This window comes from Simochromis diagramma, unplaced genomic scaffold (genome assembly GCF_900408965.1).
Source record: "Simochromis diagramma unplaced genomic scaffold, fSimDia1.1 OVJJ01000320.1, whole genome shotgun sequence".
NCBI lineage: Eukaryota > Metazoa > Chordata > Actinopteri > Cichliformes > Cichlidae > Simochromis > Simochromis diagramma.
Genome location: NW_024386773.1, coordinates 11992776 through 12012529, shown reverse-complemented (window position 1 = coordinate 12012529; position 19754 = coordinate 11992776). Strand labels below are relative to the sequence as shown.

General features: G+C 39.7%; 1 protein-coding gene across 3 annotated transcripts; it reads left to right on the top strand.

Annotated features, from left to right (window-relative positions):
* The first annotated feature begins 525 nt into the window (after positions 1-525).
* Positions 526-15401, top strand: dctn2 (dynactin 2 (p50)). 3 transcript variants are annotated; one of them, XM_040008543.1, is made up of 16 exons: positions 526-819; positions 1138-1206; positions 1958-1966; positions 3600-3605; positions 5311-5407; positions 6164-6225; positions 6415-6513; positions 8276-8436; positions 9028-9181; positions 9412-9477; positions 9740-9778; positions 9974-10051; positions 11105-11176; positions 11773-11875; positions 12924-13015; positions 14567-15401. In XM_040008543.1, exons 1-16 carry the CDS (start codon positions 784-786, stop codon positions 14651-14653), a joined length of 1230 nt encoding a protein of 409 aa, XP_039864477.1. In that variant the 5' UTR covers positions 526-783; the 3' UTR covers positions 14654-15401. The 3 variants fall into 3 exon arrangements, with proteins under 3 accessions (XP_039864477.1, XP_039864485.1, XP_039864492.1); XM_040008551.1 differs by lacking the exon at positions 1958-1966 and having other exon boundaries at positions 527-819; XM_040008558.1 differs by lacking the exons at positions 1958-1966; positions 3600-3605 and having other exon boundaries at positions 529-819.
* Positions 15402-19754: the final 4353 nt, after the last annotated feature.

The window sequence follows — 19754 nt, the reverse complement described above, 5'->3', positions numbered from 1 at the left end:
AAATTATAAATATTATTTTCAAACATGTCGATTTGAGCAGAAGAATATTGCACATCAGGGTTATTCATAAGTTGTTGACAGATCGACCACAGCAAGTATTACAGCTTTTAGGGAGAAGCTGCAACGACATAATATAAGATGTGTGTTTATAATTTAATAACATGTAGGGGGAAAACACGACAACTTTGTTCTTTTCCTGATCGTGAATCATCCTATTAATCGAGGCGTGTTGATCGAGGATCTTTGAACCCATTGATCAAGTTTTTCTTAAAACCAAAAACCAAAAAACAACTCTTTGGCGCCATCATGTGACGGCATTATGTTACAACACAGTTACATGTTTTATTTAAAACTAATAAAAAAAAATGTTATTGAAGAATTGAAGATAATGCATGCGACAGCTAATATCGCGTTTAATAGGAAAATAAAATAAAAAGACCAAAGCCTTATTGAGTCTTATTGGATAAAAGGCGCGCATGCGTGAAAGCGGTGTTCGTTTTCGGGTATGATTGTTTTATTGTCTTCGGTAAGCCGGCGAACTCTTTTCAATTGATGCAGCAGTCGCACGACAGTCCACCTGCCGGTGCCTGTACACAAATCAAGGGCACACGCCGTCACATCAAGCTAGTGACCACATCGGCTTGGAAAGCTCCGCCGGCTGGGAGACTGCTGGCTCATCCATCGTTAGCTTTTGTCATAGTCAGACTCTGTCCAGCGATAATTTGCACGTTTTATTACATTCTTTTGTGATTCGTTGGTCTTCTTTTTTCCGTCCCGGTGACCATGGCTGATCCCAAATACGCAAATTTGCCAGGAATTGTAAGTGGCTAACGCTAGCAGACCGATACTGCTAACTGGCAGTGCTATCTCCAGGCTTTGACAGCTAAGTTAGCTAACATCTCTGCCGTTTATTTCGTTGTCTGCTTTTTGTTTGCACTCACCGCGCAGCTGGCATTTACAGCTTTAATCCCGTAGTTGCTTTATTTTTCAGCTAATTCCCCGAGTTGTGCTACGGAACACCAGAAGCAAGGGTTAGGAGATAGTTGTTGTTGAATGGGCCGGGGCGTTGGCCAGGCAAGCTGTAATAACCGGGATATCTAACTGTTCCTTATTTTGTTTATGTAATTGTTTGCACAGGCGTTTAACGAGCCGGACGTGTATGAAACCGGTGACCTTCCTGAGGATGACCAGGCTCAGTTTGAGTCGGTAAGTGGGCGCCTTTTCCCCCCAAGTTCCCTATTCTTTAATTTTCTGCACATTCAGCTAACTAGCTAACAAGTGTTTACACGTAGGTTTATGATTGACAGTACGGAATAACAGCTTCTCACTTTTACTGTATAAATTACATGGCAAAGGGCGGATATGTCAGCGGTACTATGCATGTAAATAATCTGTCCCTGTGCCTTTCCTGTCCTTACCAACTCTGCAGGGCGAGTGAAATACTATTTGTAAGACGTGTACAAATACCCCGTTGTTGATGCCCTTGTTTAAAATATAGAGTTGAAGTAGTGAACTTTGTTCATATTTTATACAATACATACAGCTGACTCCCACACATTGTCCCTGTTATGTATGTTTCTTTTTTAAATTATTTTAATATGTTGACAGAAATAAGGCACAAGTGCATAATAAAAACAAAAAAGCAATTTAAAATTGGATTCAGACACTTCAAGCATATCAGCAAACCAAACATTCAGGCACTGCCGTTGTCTTTTTTTAGAAATCTCTTTTGCTGTCATCAATAGTGATAGAACTCTTGTGACTGCAAGAGTTCAGGCTTGTTTATCAGGACAGCTCTTGGTGAGCTGGTCTGACTTTGGTTTTAACCATGTCTGGGCTATTTTTTCAGACCAGCTGAGAGAATGCTAATTGGCATTTTCCTTCCATGTTTTCATGTTTGCTCTTCCTATTCCCTTGCCCTTGTTTTGACTCTTCCCCCACCCTCCTGGGACCCTAGTTTGTACAAGTAAGACTGGCTCAATTTTTCTCTCAGTGAGCTTAATGCTTTTTTTTTAATGCATGTTTTTGTTTTTTTAAATTCCCATAGTCACTATTTCTGCCTCTAATGATTGGAATGATATGAGAAATAGATCAGCGACTCTCTTTGTGCAGTGTAATTCAACCCTTTTTGATTGTTGTGAAGTGGAAGGAATTGATTCTTTTCCTCCTATTCTTGCTGCTCTTTTAAAAATTTCTAAGGGATAATGGTGTTGGTGGTTATTCAGCAGAACTGATTTACTCTTTCATGCTTTGACAAAGCAGTGAGGGTTCAATTGTGTGCCTGTGTGAGCGTGAAGCTTTCGGCAGAATAAATGTGTTTATTTGTTCTAGGGATTTCTCTTTTTAACCTGCTGTCATGTTCTAATAATTGCTTCTTGGCTAACTCCACTGTTCTGACTAACTGGACATTTTAACGGCCTCTTTACAATGCGTGATAACTTCTTACAGGTTCATTGAGCAAAATGGATATAAAAGAAAGTCACTCACAGTCTGCAGTAGACCTTTTAAATGATCAATAATGAGACTCGTGAATGCCTATTGAGAATAGTTTGTTGTGCTTTACATAAAATAAGCAGAAATATGTCAAGTGCACATTCCACCTATGTTGTTCTCATGTTGTAGAAATGTAGCCAGACAAAAATGAAGCTTTGGAAATGGCTCAAGCATTGTGTGCTCCACAAGAGTGGTTTCTTAGCCATAGCTCCATAAGCTTGTTTTTGTTCTGTCACCATCCTTTTTGGTTACCTTAGGCAAAAACAATGTGGTTGTGTTGGCCACTGGTTTATACATAATTTCACCTAGGGGTGCAGCAAATTAGCATCTGTACTAATACTGACTAATGGAATGTATGTGGCATGTAACACAGATCAACATTGAGATGACTGCTTCTTTGCTGCTGTCATTATAAAATTCTTCACTTTTGGCAAACTACATACTAATTGTGTAGTGCCATAGCCAGCTTCCAAGAAAAATCTGTCGAATTAGGTAATCTCCAATTTGATGCTATATATTTTTTTTTTCTGATGAATTGATTTGAAGACTTTAGTTGAACTAAAACATTGTAAATCACACACTGTACTGGGGCTCTAACTTTGATATAGTTCACCATGTGCTTTGTTTTAGGTTAGCAGATTCATTTAGGATAAACTGCATGTGACTAACTAAGAACTTACTCCAGTTTAATGAGCTGAGGATACATGCATTTGGGGGTTTGACTTGTTTTAGACATCCTCACCCTCCATTCTGAATCATAATTAATGTTTTGAAACACCAGGCTCTTCATTATTATAAAATGTATCATGAGGGAGAGAAACTTGGTGGTATTAAAGGACCACATTATCACGGTAAATTGGGAAAGACGGAAAGAACTCGGAGACCATCATAAACTGTCTGAGCAAAGTGTCTCCAGGGTGTTTGGCAGCTACTCTCAGAACACTGCTTTCTTTCTTATCTTTCCCCGACCTTGGCCAACTGTTCCTGTTGTGTGCATGGCATGTGATAACCACATTAATCTGTGTTGTCTCTCTCTCTCTCCCCCCTATTTTTTTTTCTCTCCCTCTGCTCTTCCGTTATTTTCTCTAACTCTTTGGAAACCCAAGGAGCTGGTAAGAGCCTGACTAACTCTCCTCTTCCTCCTCCTCCATCATGTCATATGTGTAACTTGTCTAAGGTTTTGTCTCTTTTTATCCTGATGTTTGTGAGCCCACTCATAGCACCTTTGTGTTTGTGTCAGCACTGTTTTAATTCGACCCATTGCATGTGGTTCATCGTAATTGATCACTAAAAAGTTTTGATCAAATGATCCATGGTATTTCCAATCACTAATCAAAACCTGTCATTTAGAAAAGAAAGTGTTAGTTACTTCCAGCTGTGGTTCTGCCTTTTCCATTCACTCCACATCGTTTTATCATAGTAAACCTGTAGCACACGGATGACATATTTGTTTGTAAAGATGACACTACAATCAGTCTTTGCTGAAACTATGAATGACCTTGAAATTATCTGGTTGTGTAAAAGCTGGACCAAATAATGGATGTGAAACTCTTGCAGATTCTGATGATTCATGGTTAAAATGGGTTTTAATTTCTATGGGTGTCTGGATTTGGTTGATAATAATACACATAATTCATGATCTTACCGTATGTTTCGGACCATAAGGCACACCGGATTATAAGGCGCATTAAGCGAAACAAAACAGTCAGATATGTCAAACTTTACTCAACTCATTCTTCTTGCTTACTCCACTTCCGTACCATTGATTCATTAATGTTGAATTCTCTGGCAGCTGCTCTATTCCCATGTTGTTGCAGTATGTTAATGATTAACCTCGTATTGCGGTTGATGGATTATCTCAGTTGTTCTACTGACTGAAGTTTGGTCTGTTTACAGCATCATGCCATGACACTTGCATTTGTCCCTAACCTTCGGGAACCCTCACGTTAGCTTTTATCGAGTGGAAAAAAGTTAGCATTAGCACAACACGCATAGCTGTGTCGCTAGCAATCACGTAGCACATCATTATCTACCAGCTAGTCCAACTTCAGTAACCCTACAAAAGTCACTGCTGTTTAGTTTTCTGTCTTCATTTATGTTGGAAGTGATAGCAGAGCTGTACGTTTTAATTTTTTCAGAAATATCTCAGTCAGAACATGCTATATGTTTAGGTTGAAACTAGCAAGCTAACTTCCTGCTAACGTCTAACTCCATTAAATTTAATAAGTTCTGTTTTCATGGATGCCTGGATGTTAAACTTAATTGTTACACCTGATAAAGCAACAGCGCTGATCAGTTTATTAAAGATTAAAGAATTTAAACAGTTTTAACTCTCAGTGATGCCGCAGTGTTCGTTTGACTGTTGTACCTGAAGCGGACACAGTTTTGGACCCAGATTCCTCCTCGAGGCTCCTGACTACAGTAGCCGTAATGCTCAGACAACCCATTAAGTGTTGCAGCTTCGTAGCTTACCAAAGTCGTACTAAAACATTTTTTGACAGATTTTTGAGCGCCGTGTACTACATAAAATCGTTTCGAGCTCAGTAAGCACAACCAGAATTCATACATAAGGCGCACTGTCGATTTTTGAGAAAATTAAAGGATTTTAAGTGTGCCTTATAGTGCGGAAAATACGGTAATCATATTTTTGGGCAGTGATCAGACCAAGGTTTCCTGTCCAAATTTACCAACCTTTCAATGTATTTTAAGTGTACCTGGGGCTTTGAGTCTTTTGGCTCACTGATTCAGTACGGCTAATTTAACTGTGTGAGTTTGTTGATGTTCAGCTGACTTTATTTCCTGGTTTTTCAATGACAGGAGGAGCTTTGCAGTGACAGCGTGGAGAGGATTGTGGTCAACCCCAATGCTGCTTATGACAAGTTCAAAGACAAGCATGTCAGCACCAAGGGACTTGGTCAGTTTCTCACTTTTAATTTAATAACGACGTATTAAGTTGAATAACAAAATATGTGGTGGTATACCACATCATTGCATTAGGTCACATGTTTCTTTATTACATTTTACATCCACTGTGTCTGTCAAATGCACCAATTTACTCCTGAGTTGAGTTACAAATTACAACATCCATGTATTTTAAGAAAGTATTTATCCTTTATTAAAATGAAATTATATATTTGTGGCTGGTATTAAAAATGTACAGACTTGACTGGAAATTAGTGAATTATCATGTCACATTTGTAGACAAAAAACAAAGTGTTACTTTAGTCTGTTGCTAACATATCTACCTCGTTAAGGTACAGAATGAAGAAGAGCTGCTTTGGCTTCAGTTAGTTAAGAGATTATTAATTGGTTCATTGAATTAAAGCCTATAAAGTTAACATATTGCTAAAATTGGCAAAAGTAATAAAAAAGAAAAGTAAATGACACACTTTCCTTTGCTTTGTCATTTATTCTCAGTGCTTCTTTGGCTGCCCTGTCTTTAAAATTTTCATCTGCTGTCATTTGTATTTAATTGTTGTATAAGATAAATTTCTTCTTTAGTGTAAAGAAAACAAAAATCAATAAATACATGTAAAACAAATTAAAATATTTTATTCCTTCAGTTTGTGCTATAACAAATAGATTTGCATTCTTAGAAACATCAGTTTCAGCTTTTAATGTCGTGTTTGTCACTTTCTCTCTCAACACATTTTGTCCTTTCTTTTTCCAGACTTTTCAGACAGAATCAGTAAAAGCAGAAGAGTTGGCTATGAGTCAGGAGAATTTGAGATTGTGAGTATATTCTGTTCAGCAGAAGAACATTACTTTGTTCTCATAAAAAGACTTTTTATTTTGTTCACTCTTGTGTTTGTCATTTCTGATAAAAGTCAGAGAGCATGTGATGCTAGTGGTGTGATCATTTCTCTCAGCTCTTTTGTATATTGAGTAATATTCATTCAGTTTCTCTGCTCTGTGGCTTAGCTTGGAGAGGGCTGTGGAGTGAAGGAGACGCCTCAGCAGAAGTATCAGCGCCTAGTGAATGAGATCCAGGAACTCACGCAGGAGGTGGACACCATCCAGGTAACCTGCAAGCAACAGACGTGTACACACGTCCAAAAGAGCGTGTGAGGGATGATCATTCTTCTACCTGTATTTTAATGTTAGTAGCCTTCCTCCACATTGCTCATAGATCATTTAGTATTGCATTTATTGAAGGGAAGATCAACCATTGAGTTGGAACAATTTCAGCAAATCTAATCCAAAGCCTAATCTGATGAATACCTGAGTGTTAGTGAGAAGAGGGTTCATCTTAAAATGGCATAGCAGGTTGGCTAAACTGGCTGGTGCCACCAAGGCAAAGACTAGTGAGCTTCCTGAAAGCCTGCCTCAGGTATGCTTTTATCAACACCTGACTAGGTGTGGCCAATTAGCACCAGCTGAACACACTGAGGAGATTAGGGGCTGCAGAGGGGCGTAACAATGCACTAAAGCTAAAGTCCACTGTGAAAATTTGCTAGATTACAACCAACAATGTTGATTAACAAAGTTTCCTTCCTGTCATCGTGCAAGAAATGGCTCACACCCTCAAATTTAAATTTTATTTGTCGCACACACAACCATACACAATCATACATAAGGCACACGGGATTATAAGGGGCTCTGTCGATTTTCAGAAAAATCAAAGGATTGATTTTAAGTGCGCCGTATTTTCCAAACAACACGATAATAACGACGGCCCGCCAGCATGCGCTACCAAAAATAGTGCTTTGTTGTGTATCTGACGGACGAAAGCTAAACCAGTTCCACACCAGTGAAGTTGCAGCATTTCTACAAACCAGTTCTGGTTCATCTGTTTCATTTAACGATCCGCTTTCGCTCTACTCATTCTGCGTCGCCGCCATGTGTATATGTAAACATAGGCACTGCGCATGCGCGTTTTACCCATATTCTATCGCGATGTGTCATTTTCCTATCGTTGCCCAAAATTACACCGGTATTACCGGTATGATATAGCCCAGCCCTAGTCCATCATAATTTTCCTGGCTTTTGTCTTGCACCGCTTGGTGTAGATGGACAGCAGGTCAGGAAGCTCTGATCGAATGATGCGTTCGGCTGAGCGCACCACTCTTTGCAGATCTCGTCTGTCCTGCTTGGTGCTGTTCCCAAACTAGGTGCAGATGTTTCCCATCAGGACGCTCTCGATGGTGCAGGAGTAAAAGTTCTTGAGCACCCTCAGCAGCAGGTGGAAGTCTCTAAGTCTTCTGAGGAAGAAGAGACACTGGTGGGCTTTCTTAACCAGAGTGTTAATGTGGCAGGACCATGACAGGTCCTGAGTGATGTGGACACCCAGATACCGTAAACTGTCCACTCTCTCCACTGGCGTGCCACTGATGATGAGGGGCTTGTAATTCCTCGCCTGCTTTGTAGTGAAGTCCACGATCAGCTCCTTAGTCTTGCTGACATTTAGGAGGGGGTTAATTTCCTGTCACCAGGTCTCCAGGTTCATAATCTCCTCCAGGTAGGCCTTCTCAATGTTGTCAGAGATCAGGCCCACAACAACAGTGTCGTCAGCAAACTTGACAATGGAGACAGACAACTGTTCATGCTCATTGCAGTAAATGTTTCTGTATTGTTCACATTAAGTTTTATTTGCAATTCTGTATTTTTGATTGGTTAGCGAGCAATATGGTCTAGAAGTAGATCCATATGCCTTTATTTACAAAAGCTAATCCAAAAATATTATATGATCAAATAATAATGCAAAAATATTAGTGTTTGATACTGCACCACACACAGATTGTATTACCTGGCATCAAAGATGTATGTGTCTCTCTGCGTCCAGGCTGCCACAAAGGAAAGTAATGCAGAGGAGCGCCTCACTCCAGTGGTGCTGGCCCAGCAGGCAGCCCAGCTCAAACAGCAGCTGGTTTCAGCCCATCTCGACTCACTGCTTGGACCACAGGCACACATCAACCTGGCTGACCCAGATGGCGCACTGGCCAGGTGAGTTGGCTGGAGTTAACAAGACAATGAAGCACAAACGAGGGCAAGCACCTGGAACCTGAAACTTAACACCACAGTCTGTTAGATCGTGCCAGCACTGTGATCTGAGAAACTGAAATGCTTGGGAAGAAAGAGGGTGCTCTGGAGAAATGGAGAGAATAAGTGTGATTGATATGGGAATTGGATTTTCCAAGCTTTAACCAGATATAATGAGATGGAGTAGTAAGGAAATAAGATTAATTGTACACATAAATGTTGCTGATCTCAAAGGGCATAGCTACCAGGAGCACAACACAACTAAGTGACAGATGATTGAGGGAAGGAAATTAACCAAAAGAACACAGAAATCTTTGAAAAATGCCAGCGCCCAACTGAGCACAAGCAAAGGAAGCCGTGGGATTAAAAGGGGAAAACACAAATGAGAGAAAGTAAAGAAAAAATGAGGAAAACACCTTCACAAACCTTCACTTGCAGTTAATAACACTGACTTAAAGGATTGAGAGGGAGGGAGGACCACACTCATGGCAGCACATGGGGTTGGTAACAATGGTGAACATATTATCCCTTTGTGTCTTTCTTCCCTTCTCATAGGCGTCTGCTCACCCAGCTGGAAGCCACTAAGGGCAGCCGTGGCAGCTCTGCAGGAGACGGCAAGCCGACAGCATTAACTAAGGGCCCAGATGGAGTGGTACTCTACGAGTTACACAGCAGACCAGAGCAGGAGAAATTTAATGAGTCTGCCAAGGTAAAGAGGAAAGAGAGGTGGATAAATGTCTGTGATGAATGCACACATAAAATGAGGCTGTATGGTCTCCTCGACGTGCTTTGTTTCTGTTCTTCTGAGTGGAATGTCAGAATACTAGATGGCAATAAGCAGGACAAAAGGAGGAAGGCATACATGTGGGTGTTTGTGTGTCTCTTGTGGGATGCTTGTTGTCACTGCCAGCCATGTGTTGCCCTGTTCCGTCTCTGTAGATGGCGGAATTGGAGAAGCGTCTAGCTGAGCTGGAGATGGCTGTTGGCTCAGGATCAGACAAGCAGGTACACACACAGTCCCGCTGTCTCTCTCTCTCTCTCTCACAAACACACACACACACACACACACACACACACACACACACATTGTCTTCATGGGTCTTTGCTCTCATTCGCACTAATTCTGTGTGCCTGTCTCTATGTCACACTCACAGCAGAATTTTAAATAAAAAAAATAAAATATTCCACTTGATTTATGTAAATTCAAGCGGTGGCTTTGTTGTTTCTTGTTAAAATGCATTTTTCCCTCTTCACATTTACTTTATAGGGACCTCTGAGTGCTGGTGCTCAAGGAACCAGTTTGATGGTAAGAACACACTGTGGAGTTTGTCTCTGTATTCAAAACTCTGGGTATCTGATGTGCAGCCAGAGAACTGGGTCATACTTCAAAGGTGACATCAGTTCCTTCAAGTTTGTTTATTGCTGCTGTGCCAGTAGGAGGAACAAAAACCTAAAGTTTTGTGCTTGATCTTATATATAAACTTGTCCTCCTTTGTATCAGGACACCATAGAGCTCCTGCAGGCAAGGGTCAGTGCTCTGGACTCTGCTACTCTGGATCAAGTGGAGGCAAGACTGCAGGTGATTACTCCCCGTACAGCATTACAGCACAGTGTTAGGAGGAGGCAGCCTTTCCATATGAAGTGACAAGACAGTTGCATCTTGATTACATTCGTACATCAGTTTTTTTTCCTAGATGCATTTTGGTTTGAAAGGGTAGTGGGTTTTGTTTTTGTTTTTTGTATATATTTTGCTCTCTTTTGAGTTTCATCCATTGCGTTTAGTACAGAGGCAGGCCTGGATGTGTCAGTTGGAGGGGCATCTGGACTGTAGCTTTTGTATCTAACAAAAACTAAAAAACATTTTGCTTTTCTGCAAGAACGCATCCCGTTTCTCTATAGCAGTTATTCCCAAAATCAAGAGTGCTGCAGCCCACTTAAAAACTATAAAATCCAATCGGAATTTAAATTTGTCTTAAATCTTCAGTCTAATCATAATATAACAGAAAATTATGTATTTCTTTGAAAATTGTATTTAAAAAAAACAACAACAAATGGTTGGCTTTAAATTCCTAATGCTAATCCGGTCATATGCATATTGTTAAGGCCAGTGTAGCCCACCTGCCACTGGGACACAAACTTCAATACAAGAGCATTCAGTTTTTGCCCAGAATAAAGAGTAATATCACAAACTAACCACCGCCTAGCACCAGTTTTCATTCAGTTTTTATGTAATTAAATTAATATAAATATGTAACTGTACATACTTGTAAGTAATTTCAAACTGCGACCCAGCTGCAGTTCCTTTGTGGCCCAAAAAGTCACTCTGAGGAGGTCTTTAGGTCACTGCTTGCTTTTTAAGAACAACATATACCTGAAACCTAAGGAGAATGTTCAGAATGGAGGGTATTACACAAAGCTTTGAGTCGGTGCTTTTATAGTTTGTGCCTTAATGTTTGGCTACTTTGTTGCTCAGCTGATAAATATCTTTAGTTTTAAAATATGCCACAGTGACATGATGTTGGGTTACTTGTGACATAGTTTACAGTGAAACACTAGTTGCCCCCGAGTGGTACCTCTTGCAAAATTAGAATAGATTACCGTATACGTATAATGTGTTTTTTCTCTCCTGCAGAGTGTCCTCGGGAAGATGAATGAGATTGCTAAACACAAGGCAGCGATTGAAGACGCTGAAACACAAAACAAGGTTAGTGACCCCTGACCACCTTCAGTATCGAATAAAGGCTGTAATAATTGCAGATCTGTTTCTTTACAACTTCCAGGCTCAAACTGACCGCATGTGATTTGTCTACTTTGAGGCTGTTTCAGTAAATGTTTCTTCCGGACAGACATTTGCAATCATTAGAGCTGAAATGTTTTCATCAGTGTTAAGGTTCTCGTTCCAATAAGTGTATATTTACAAAAGTCTGGTAACAAGTGGGAAGAATATTGTTTATACAATTTCAGCTTAATGCTGATATTTCAAACTGCCCACATTCATAACCAACATTCATAAGAGCCAAACCAAAGTGTAATCGAATAGTTTGTTTTTAGTTTGTTCTTTCTAAATAATGAATCGATTCAGGATCTGACTAACAGATTTCATGCATTCACGTGTTGTATATGCAATTGACCAGCAGAGGGCAGGCTATGCTAATTATATAATTTCTATGAATAACGGTATAAATGGTTGGTTTGTGTTAGGTATATTGGTGTTTTAAAAAATATTGTATTTGACCATCTGACAGCTTCTATAAAAATCATTAAATGTGTTTTGTTTTTGTTTGTTTTTTTATCTGCCAGGTGTCAAAGTTGTATGATGTGGTGCAGAAGTGGGATGCCATGTCCACTTCCATACCTCAGGTGGTGCAGAGGCTCATTTCTGTGAAGGAGCTCCATGAGCAAGGTAACACGCAGGAACTGAAACTGCTCCGTCCATTCACACAAAACCATGAAATGCAGAAGGTGCTGAGGTGTTTCAGGGGTGTAGGAGCTTATTAAAACTCTAACATTAGATGAATGTACTTGGTTAGTGTGTGCCAGTAATTGGCCAATATTGTAATAATGTTGCTCTTGGGGCAAATTTCCCCCCGGTAAGGATCGCAATGGAAACATGGATAATTTATGTGCTCTTCCTTTATGTAAGGGGAGACGAACCTTGAAATGACACCCATGAGAGTTCAAGGAGAGAATGTATGTAGGTTAGCGGGGATGGGATGTGGCGTTAAAGGCTGAAAATATGTTGGGTGTTGCCACAGAACATAACAGGGTGTGAACCCAGATCACGTTCCAGGCAGCATCTGTGTTGGAGAGTAACATTTGCATCCACTGTGGAAACGTCTGAGAGCGAGACAAAAGATGAAACTAAGGGAAAACGGGATTCAAATAGATAATGGAATTAGCCCAAACCGTGCCGTTCTATTATAACAAAGGGCAAAAAATCACTGAGAGGGGAGACTCAAAATGGTAACGGAATTAAACTAAATCTTGCAATACTGCTAAACACCCCCTTGGGGTAACAGAGATGCATGATATTATATATATCACATTATCATCTTTTTATTATTTAGCACATGAAAGCGGAACCTTGGCATTAATAGATTATATTGATAATTCAGTTCTGAGAGCTGAAGGAGGTCATTTATCATCCAGCCTCTCTCTGCACCGATCTGTCACACATTGCAGCTTCTTTGCTCGACAGAGCTTAGCTGCACCTTTTTTCTTCTGATCTTTCTTTACCAATAAAGGAAAACTTGAAAAAGAAAATACTTAGTTTAATCTTTCAAGCTGCCGTTCATCACTGTTAGATTAGGTTTGCATCAATTCCTTTGCCCTTCTCCTTCAGCTGACAACAAAGACATTTCATTTTTTAGCAGATGTTTTGAATTTAAGGATTACTTACTTCCTGTCCTTTATCTAATTCCCCCTTTTCACTTCAACCCTCTATCTCACAGCCATGCAGTTTAGCCAGCTGCTGACACACCTGGATACCACTCAGCAGATGATCAACAACTCCCTGAAGGACAATAATACCCTGCTAACACAGGTGAGAAGTTCATAGACCTGTTGAACAATTGTAGCAACATAAATAATTTCTAAGCGCTGCAGGGAGAGTAGAACTCAGCAGTTTTATCCACTTAAACGGTCAGCTTGAATGAGCCACTGCAGCCATGGTAAACTTGGCACTGGCCAGCAGAAATGTGTCACAGTTCGATATTAAAAAGACGCCAGCAGTTATACAGTTGCTGTCGTTTTACAGAAACGAACGTTTCTGCAGTAATTGGTAGAAACTTTGTGAACCACTTTTTCACAATAGCAGATGAAAATGTTAGATTTGGTGTGAAAGAAAAACTTGACATGTTCAAACACTTGGCCGTAACCTCTTTGTATGTGTAGTGAATGAGTGGAAAAAGTGTCCTCTAATACCCTTCAGAGTGCACAGCAGAGGCAGCTTTTCACAGCTAGAAGTAACAATCTAACAAACTACAGCTTCCCATTACGAGGACAGAAGCTCTGTAAAGCCTCTCAGGCAATAATCAGTCTGTGCTTTCACAGTTCAAGGCTTCTGGCAGGAGGGACCAACCAGTGCCTCAATCCAGTAAAATGTTTTTTGTTTTTCTTTACAATGTTTTGGTGTCGCAGAGGCTTGTTAAGTCTGACATTTCAGTTTCTTATCAACACTGAAATGTTTGTTTTTGGTTTTTGTGTAGCCTTCTGAAACAATATTGTCTAATAATAATTGTCATCAGTGAAGGTTGGGCGATCGGACGAATATATCGACCAATCGACGATAGGCTGAGTCTTTCACCGATCATTTTTACAAGAGCAATGTTATGTATTTATTTGCCCATGAGTAAGTTTGCTAATAATGTTGGTTGAAGTTAAGAGAAGCAGTCAATAGAAGAATTAATAGCAGTGTTTTAACAGCACCCTCTACCAGCTGCAAACAAATGCAGCGATTCATTTACTCAAACTCATAACAGAAAGAAAGAAAGATGGTAGCCCATGTTCAGAAAAAACAAAAACATTTTATTTAGATTAAAAAAAAAAAAAACGGTGGGGAGGGAAACAAAGAGAGCCTGTCTTCTTTTCTTTCTTTCTTTTTTCCACTCTAACTGTGTTTATCTTACACACTAAACCAAGCAACAAATCCAAAATTAAACAAAAAGTAAGTTAAAAATCATAATTGTCTCTTCCAGCGAACACATATAAATAAATGACTAATCCAACAAGTAGCTATATTAATTCTGACCCAAACAAGAAAAGAATGTAAAATATTACATTGCTCCGCCCATCAAAAAGTCACCTGCGCGAATATATCATGTATCCTCTATTGGAAAATTTTTACATATCGCCCAACCTTATCATCAGTAGCACTTTTCCTACATGACTCAGGTATATGAATGTTTAACAGGGCTGCACCTGATTGCCATTTTGTTTGAATTATACCAAAGGTTTCCATATTTAAGCACCTTCATTTCTTTTCTCTTACCGATTATTTAGCTTTTTCCTTAAATCCTCTCTCCCCGTCCCATCAGTCTCTCTCACGCACTTCTGGAGTTAGCATTCTCTCTAATTCTACTTCTTTTTTTACCAGGTTCAGCAAACGATGAAGGAAAATCTTGTGGCTATAGAGGAGAACTTTGCTGCACTAGACCAGAGGATGAAGAAGCTTTCAAAATAAACGGTGGCAGAGTTTGGATTGGTCCCGAAGAGTGTAGGACATGGACAATTTGGAGTTGACTAGAGAGCACAGTAAAGTGGGGGGGGGTGTGTGTCCTGGTTTAACGCTGTCCTTTCTGGCCACTTTTGTCTTGCGCTCTACTTCCGCCTCTGCCTTTTTTCATTAAGTGAAATGCTAGAAAGTTGGAAATGATGGAAAAACAAAAACAAAAGGAGACGGATGTTCTTGTCCACCCTCTTTTCCTTTTCCTTTCTCTTGCATCAAACTGTTGTCATCTGAAACCACATTTGTCCACACTATTCATGCAGCTGATTGCAGTCGCCCCCCCCAAGCTTATGAGTTTTAGAGACCGGGTTGTTTTTATAACTATTAGATTAGAAAATTCTACCATTCCTTTTGGACCTTCATGCGATTACTGGATTTGTACTGTAAATTTTTGGTAAAATGAAATGGATGAAAAGAAAAACGGTGTAAAGCGGTGTAGAAATAAAGATCTATTGTCCTAAGTTGTTGTAGCTGAAGCACATATGTGCGAGCATCAGGGCCGTGTCACCGAAGGACAGCTTGTAAATATGCCTGCGTACCTTATTGTTTCTTCACGCTCAGTCGCTTGTAACTATATTATTATGACTGAGACAGCAGACACCACAGACAAACTTTTAATCTGCTTTGTCATTGCCTACAAGTTCACTGTATTGTTCATCTGTGGTCATGGAAACTGATCAATAAAACAAAGTGCTGTAAGGCCCGCCTCCTTTCATTCCTTTTATTTTTTTAAACATGTAATTATTGACCTAGCGTCCTGTCTGAAAAACTAAGTTTTGTGAAATACTGATGATCAAATGTTTTCCACCCTTTAAACAAAAAGATCCTGGTCATCAGTAATTAGCTGTTGGTGTTATGCTTTTAATAAGAAGCTGTAGGAGACTCACAGATGGCTAATTGAATTCTAAACTGACCTGTCAAAATAAAGTCTTCATTTGTGGTTGTGCTCAATATGTATGACCACTGGGTGGCAGCATAGCATCAAACCCAAACAGAATCCTAGGACGAGGCCAAATAAACCCATAAAAGCAGATTAGTCACCCACTTTGACATATTTGTTTCTAATTAAGCTTCCCATATTTTATTGCACATACCCCAACTCTGATTTTTAGGTCTAGACTCTAAATCCACCCTCATTCTGTGGCCTGTAACTCTGTTTGTCTCCTGCTTTTCTCTGTTTGTTGTTGTCGTCAGCATGTCTCTGCTTGCTGCTTCTAATTTTCATATTCATATAAGTGTGTATGTATATGTATAAATGTACATGCTTTGTACAGCACCGAAAGCTGTGTAAATGGGATTTATAGAAATACATTCTACTTGCTCACGTTTACTTTCTAATTTCGTAAACCGTAACTTGATATTTTTAACTAGTTGGGGTTAAGTTGGTGGGGGAAAAAAAAAGGAAAAAAACTTAAGAGTTATTTAACACAAAACCCTGTTTCATTACAAATCGTTATGTTATTTGACCTTTACTTCATGTCCCTCCCTGTCTCTCATAGCATTCTGCTTGTCATAACAGGGCAGTATTACAAAACTTCACAGGACAGTTATTTAAAAAAAAAATTAAAAGGTTAAGTATTGTAGAAACTGTTGCACTAGAATAAAGGCAAACAGCAAAGTTAAAGCAGGAACAGAAAGCACCCAGTCGAGTAGAAACTTAAATGTAAAAGGATTATTTCTGTACGCTGCCTTTTGACAAGTAAAAACAGGAGCCACTAAATGAATTTAAGGTCAGTCTCAAATCCATCTAGTAGTTGTGCGTGTGTAAAAAGCATTTAATCAAAAAGCTGGCTCCTGTCTGAAGTCAAGTGATGGGATTAGTGACAAAGGCCGACAGATAGCATACAGCAGGGCGAGGATCAGGTGCTTGTGGTGAGTCATTCAGATACATCAGCCCCTGCGAGTTAGGTAACAGCGAGCCTCTCGCAAGTGGATTAATAGTTTACTGAGCTACAAACATTGCCCCAAAAGAAACACGCAGCCAGAAGTTAGGTTTCACGCCTTTGACATGCGCTCCATTTTTGGACTCGTGTACTTAAACCTGACCCTGAATTAGATACGACGTTTGATAAAGCCTCTGTTACCAAGCCTGTGGATCATTTCTTTACTTTAGCTGATTATTATGTCTGTGTCTCTCAGCCTATATTACATCTGTCCTTTTATTCCAAAGAGTTATGTGCTGACTGTGGACTCCAGCTTACCAGTTTCCCTTACATGTGGGAGAGCTGCCTGCTCGGACAAGACGTATCAAGTGTAAGTTTCAGGGAATTAGTTCCACAGATCCAACTTAGAAGGGAATGCCACAGATGAGCACAGAGACGTACAGTGTACTGTATATCATGTTATACCACATTTGTCCTTCTATTTCGGGTGCGCTAGATTGGGTCAGCTCAGCCCCATCTGTTAAGAGACACTTTAACACAATCACAAACTGACTATTTAGCAAGAGCACAAAGTATTTATTGAACAGCTGTATTATCTTTTAATGTGGAAATTTAAGGAATGATTAAATACATTTTAAGAGAAAGGTTTAAATCCAAAAAGCACAAACAATAAATATTGTCTCTGCAGTATAAATGTAGCTGCTTAAATACTGAATGTCAGCACCAGAAGCTTTTACTCTACTGGACAAAGTAAATATTAAAGTCCTCTGGCAGCACAGAGCAGCTGAACACAGAGGAGGCAGAAGGGAGCACCAATTGCTCTAAAATCTCTGTTTCTGGTGCTGATATGGGAAAAACTAGAATGAGAGGAAGAAAAGGATGGTGTAAGAGCCTGGAGTGTGTGTTTCGCTGCCAGAATACCCACCTGTTCAGACAGGCGTTTAAAGTTTAATGCGCTACAGTCTTTCGCTTTAGCTTTTTGTTGTTGTTATTGTTTTTATCCCTTTTTTTCAATTTCTCTTTTATCTCTGACATATGAATGAAGAAATCCAGAATAATGCATGTAGATAATAACAGCTCTACCGTGCTGTAAAGAATTTCTATATAATCGTGAAATCATTCAACTAAGGTTGAAAAAAAGAAAGCTTGTGAAAAATTAATAGAGTATTTAACTCAATTTTAATTTCATTTAATTTACCACCCTGTTACTTCCACCTCAGAAATAACAAATAGAACAATTAATAAAAGAAGTCCAAAAACCTGAATGGGTTTGAAGGAGAGAGGAGAGAAGAGGTGAGTGGAGAAGAGCTTTTACGGGTTTTACAGTCGTGCGGCACAATGAGGCTTGAAGACGGGGTACAGATGGGTGAGGCTCAGAGGTAAGCAGGGCTAAACACGCTAACAAGATTGTCTGCGAAGTCATCCCAAAGCTCCGAACACACAAATCTCACCAGGCAGATGTGATGCATAGCTGATAAATCTGGATGAGCTGTGATTGAGTGCTGAAATCATTTCAAACTTTAAAAGCTCTGAGATAGTTTGCTGCTTCGCGTGAATGCTGGCTGTCCTGTATTTATAAATGAAATGATAGATGGGGAAAGTTCCTGAGGGGAAAACTGCAAATTAGTTGATTAATGGGCATCAGCACACAATAGAGAATTGCATTATTGGTCTCAGCTGAGATGAGCATTGACAAGAGAGATGAATGTAGTAACTAAAGAGGCCTCGAAGCTTAATGACAAAGCTAAAAAAAATATATACATCTGTTGGCAAAATTTGCCTTAAAAAGTATAACCAGTGTATGTTTGTCTAAGAACCACTGATTATTATGTACTAATTTAGGATTTGGTTAATGCATTTTACACTTTACAAGAAGGTCTCTCTGTTTGTTGTCAGGGTGACCAAGAAAACAGTTAAAACACACCATGAGAAAGAGCAAGGCAGGATACAAAAAAGGGATTTACTGTATCACCAGCACTTGTTAACAGCTGTATCAGTTGGTCTCAGTTCAGAGGGATTCCGACAGCTGGTGTGCGTGTGTGTGTGTGTTTGTCGGGAGGAACTGGGTGTGGAGTCTTGACCAAGGGCATAGGACAGAAAGAGGGGAGCGTGGTATAGTGGCTGGAAAATTCCCCAGACTCTTTCTGCCTGTAAAACAAAAGTCAAGAGTTTATTTTCAAGAGATAACAACCACTGTCCCCTTTAATTTCATTTACCTTATTTTGCTGTCCTTGCTGATTGTTTATTACATTTCAAGCACAAAGGCTTCTTTTAAATCTGTGTGGCAGCACAACAAAGAACCATATTTTCTGCATCGATAACCCCGTAAAGGCTGGGTTCTTTCACTTGTCATATTTCTAATAAATAAATATAAACATAATATTACTTTACCGGGCTGTTTCTTGCTTTATTTTGTGTGATCTGTGAAACACAATTGTGTTGTTATTATGTTGGTTTCACAGAAATAGTTTTAAAAAAAGAAGGCAAAAACATATTCAGCCAACATCTCCAAAAGCTGATCCACACAAGCAGACAATTTAGACTCTGCAGGACTTGTTTACACTCTGTTACCTCAGGGCATGAAAAGGAACAGAAAAACAAATGCATTGTCTATACCAGTCTTTATCTTTGTTTTATTTTTTACTTTTTGAAATTATATATTTTTTTTAAAAAGGTGACAATCGATTAGAAAGCAGGGGTCATCGTCATTAGAGCGTAATAACAGTCTAAAAAAATATGCAACCTAGATTTGGGGTTGTAAACAGTGTTTTATAATGACTACAACACAGACGACGGGACTGACAAAATAAACAGACGGCATGGGTGGAGAGGGAGGGGTGTAGCGAAAGTATGCTCAACTACTCAGCAACAGCCACTCAAGTCGTGACGTGTTCACGGTGCTTCCTGCAGCGCTTTAACCCGGGTCCTAGAGACAGTATTTGAGCTTTCTATTCGCTACTTGGCGCTGTTGCTATGGGGCTGTGCATGTTGAGGCGTGCACGTTGCACCGTGCATGGAAAACAGTTTGCGTGTGCTGACTGAGAGTCTAAGGTTGGGGCAGAAAGTGTCAGGAGCAGGTTAAAGAAACCGCATCGAGAGCATAAACATGATGAAACCAGATTTGATTCCGCCACTTTTTATTGTATTTTTTTTTTTATTGTTGCTGTTGTTAT

Bases quoted from the DNA above. Each gene is read 5' to 3' on its own strand.
- dctn2 (XM_040008543.1), top strand. From the start codon at position 784: ATGGCTGATCCCAAATACGCAAATTTGCCAGGAATT. The intron at 5,408-6,163 runs GTCAGTTTCTCA...TTCTTTTTCCAG, and splicing joins TGTCAGCACCAAGGGACTTG to ACTTTTCAGACAGAATCAGT. The intron at 8,437-9,027 runs GTGAGTTGGCTG...CCCTTCTCATAG, and splicing joins CCAGATGGCGCACTGGCCAG to GCGTCTGCTCACCCAGCTGG.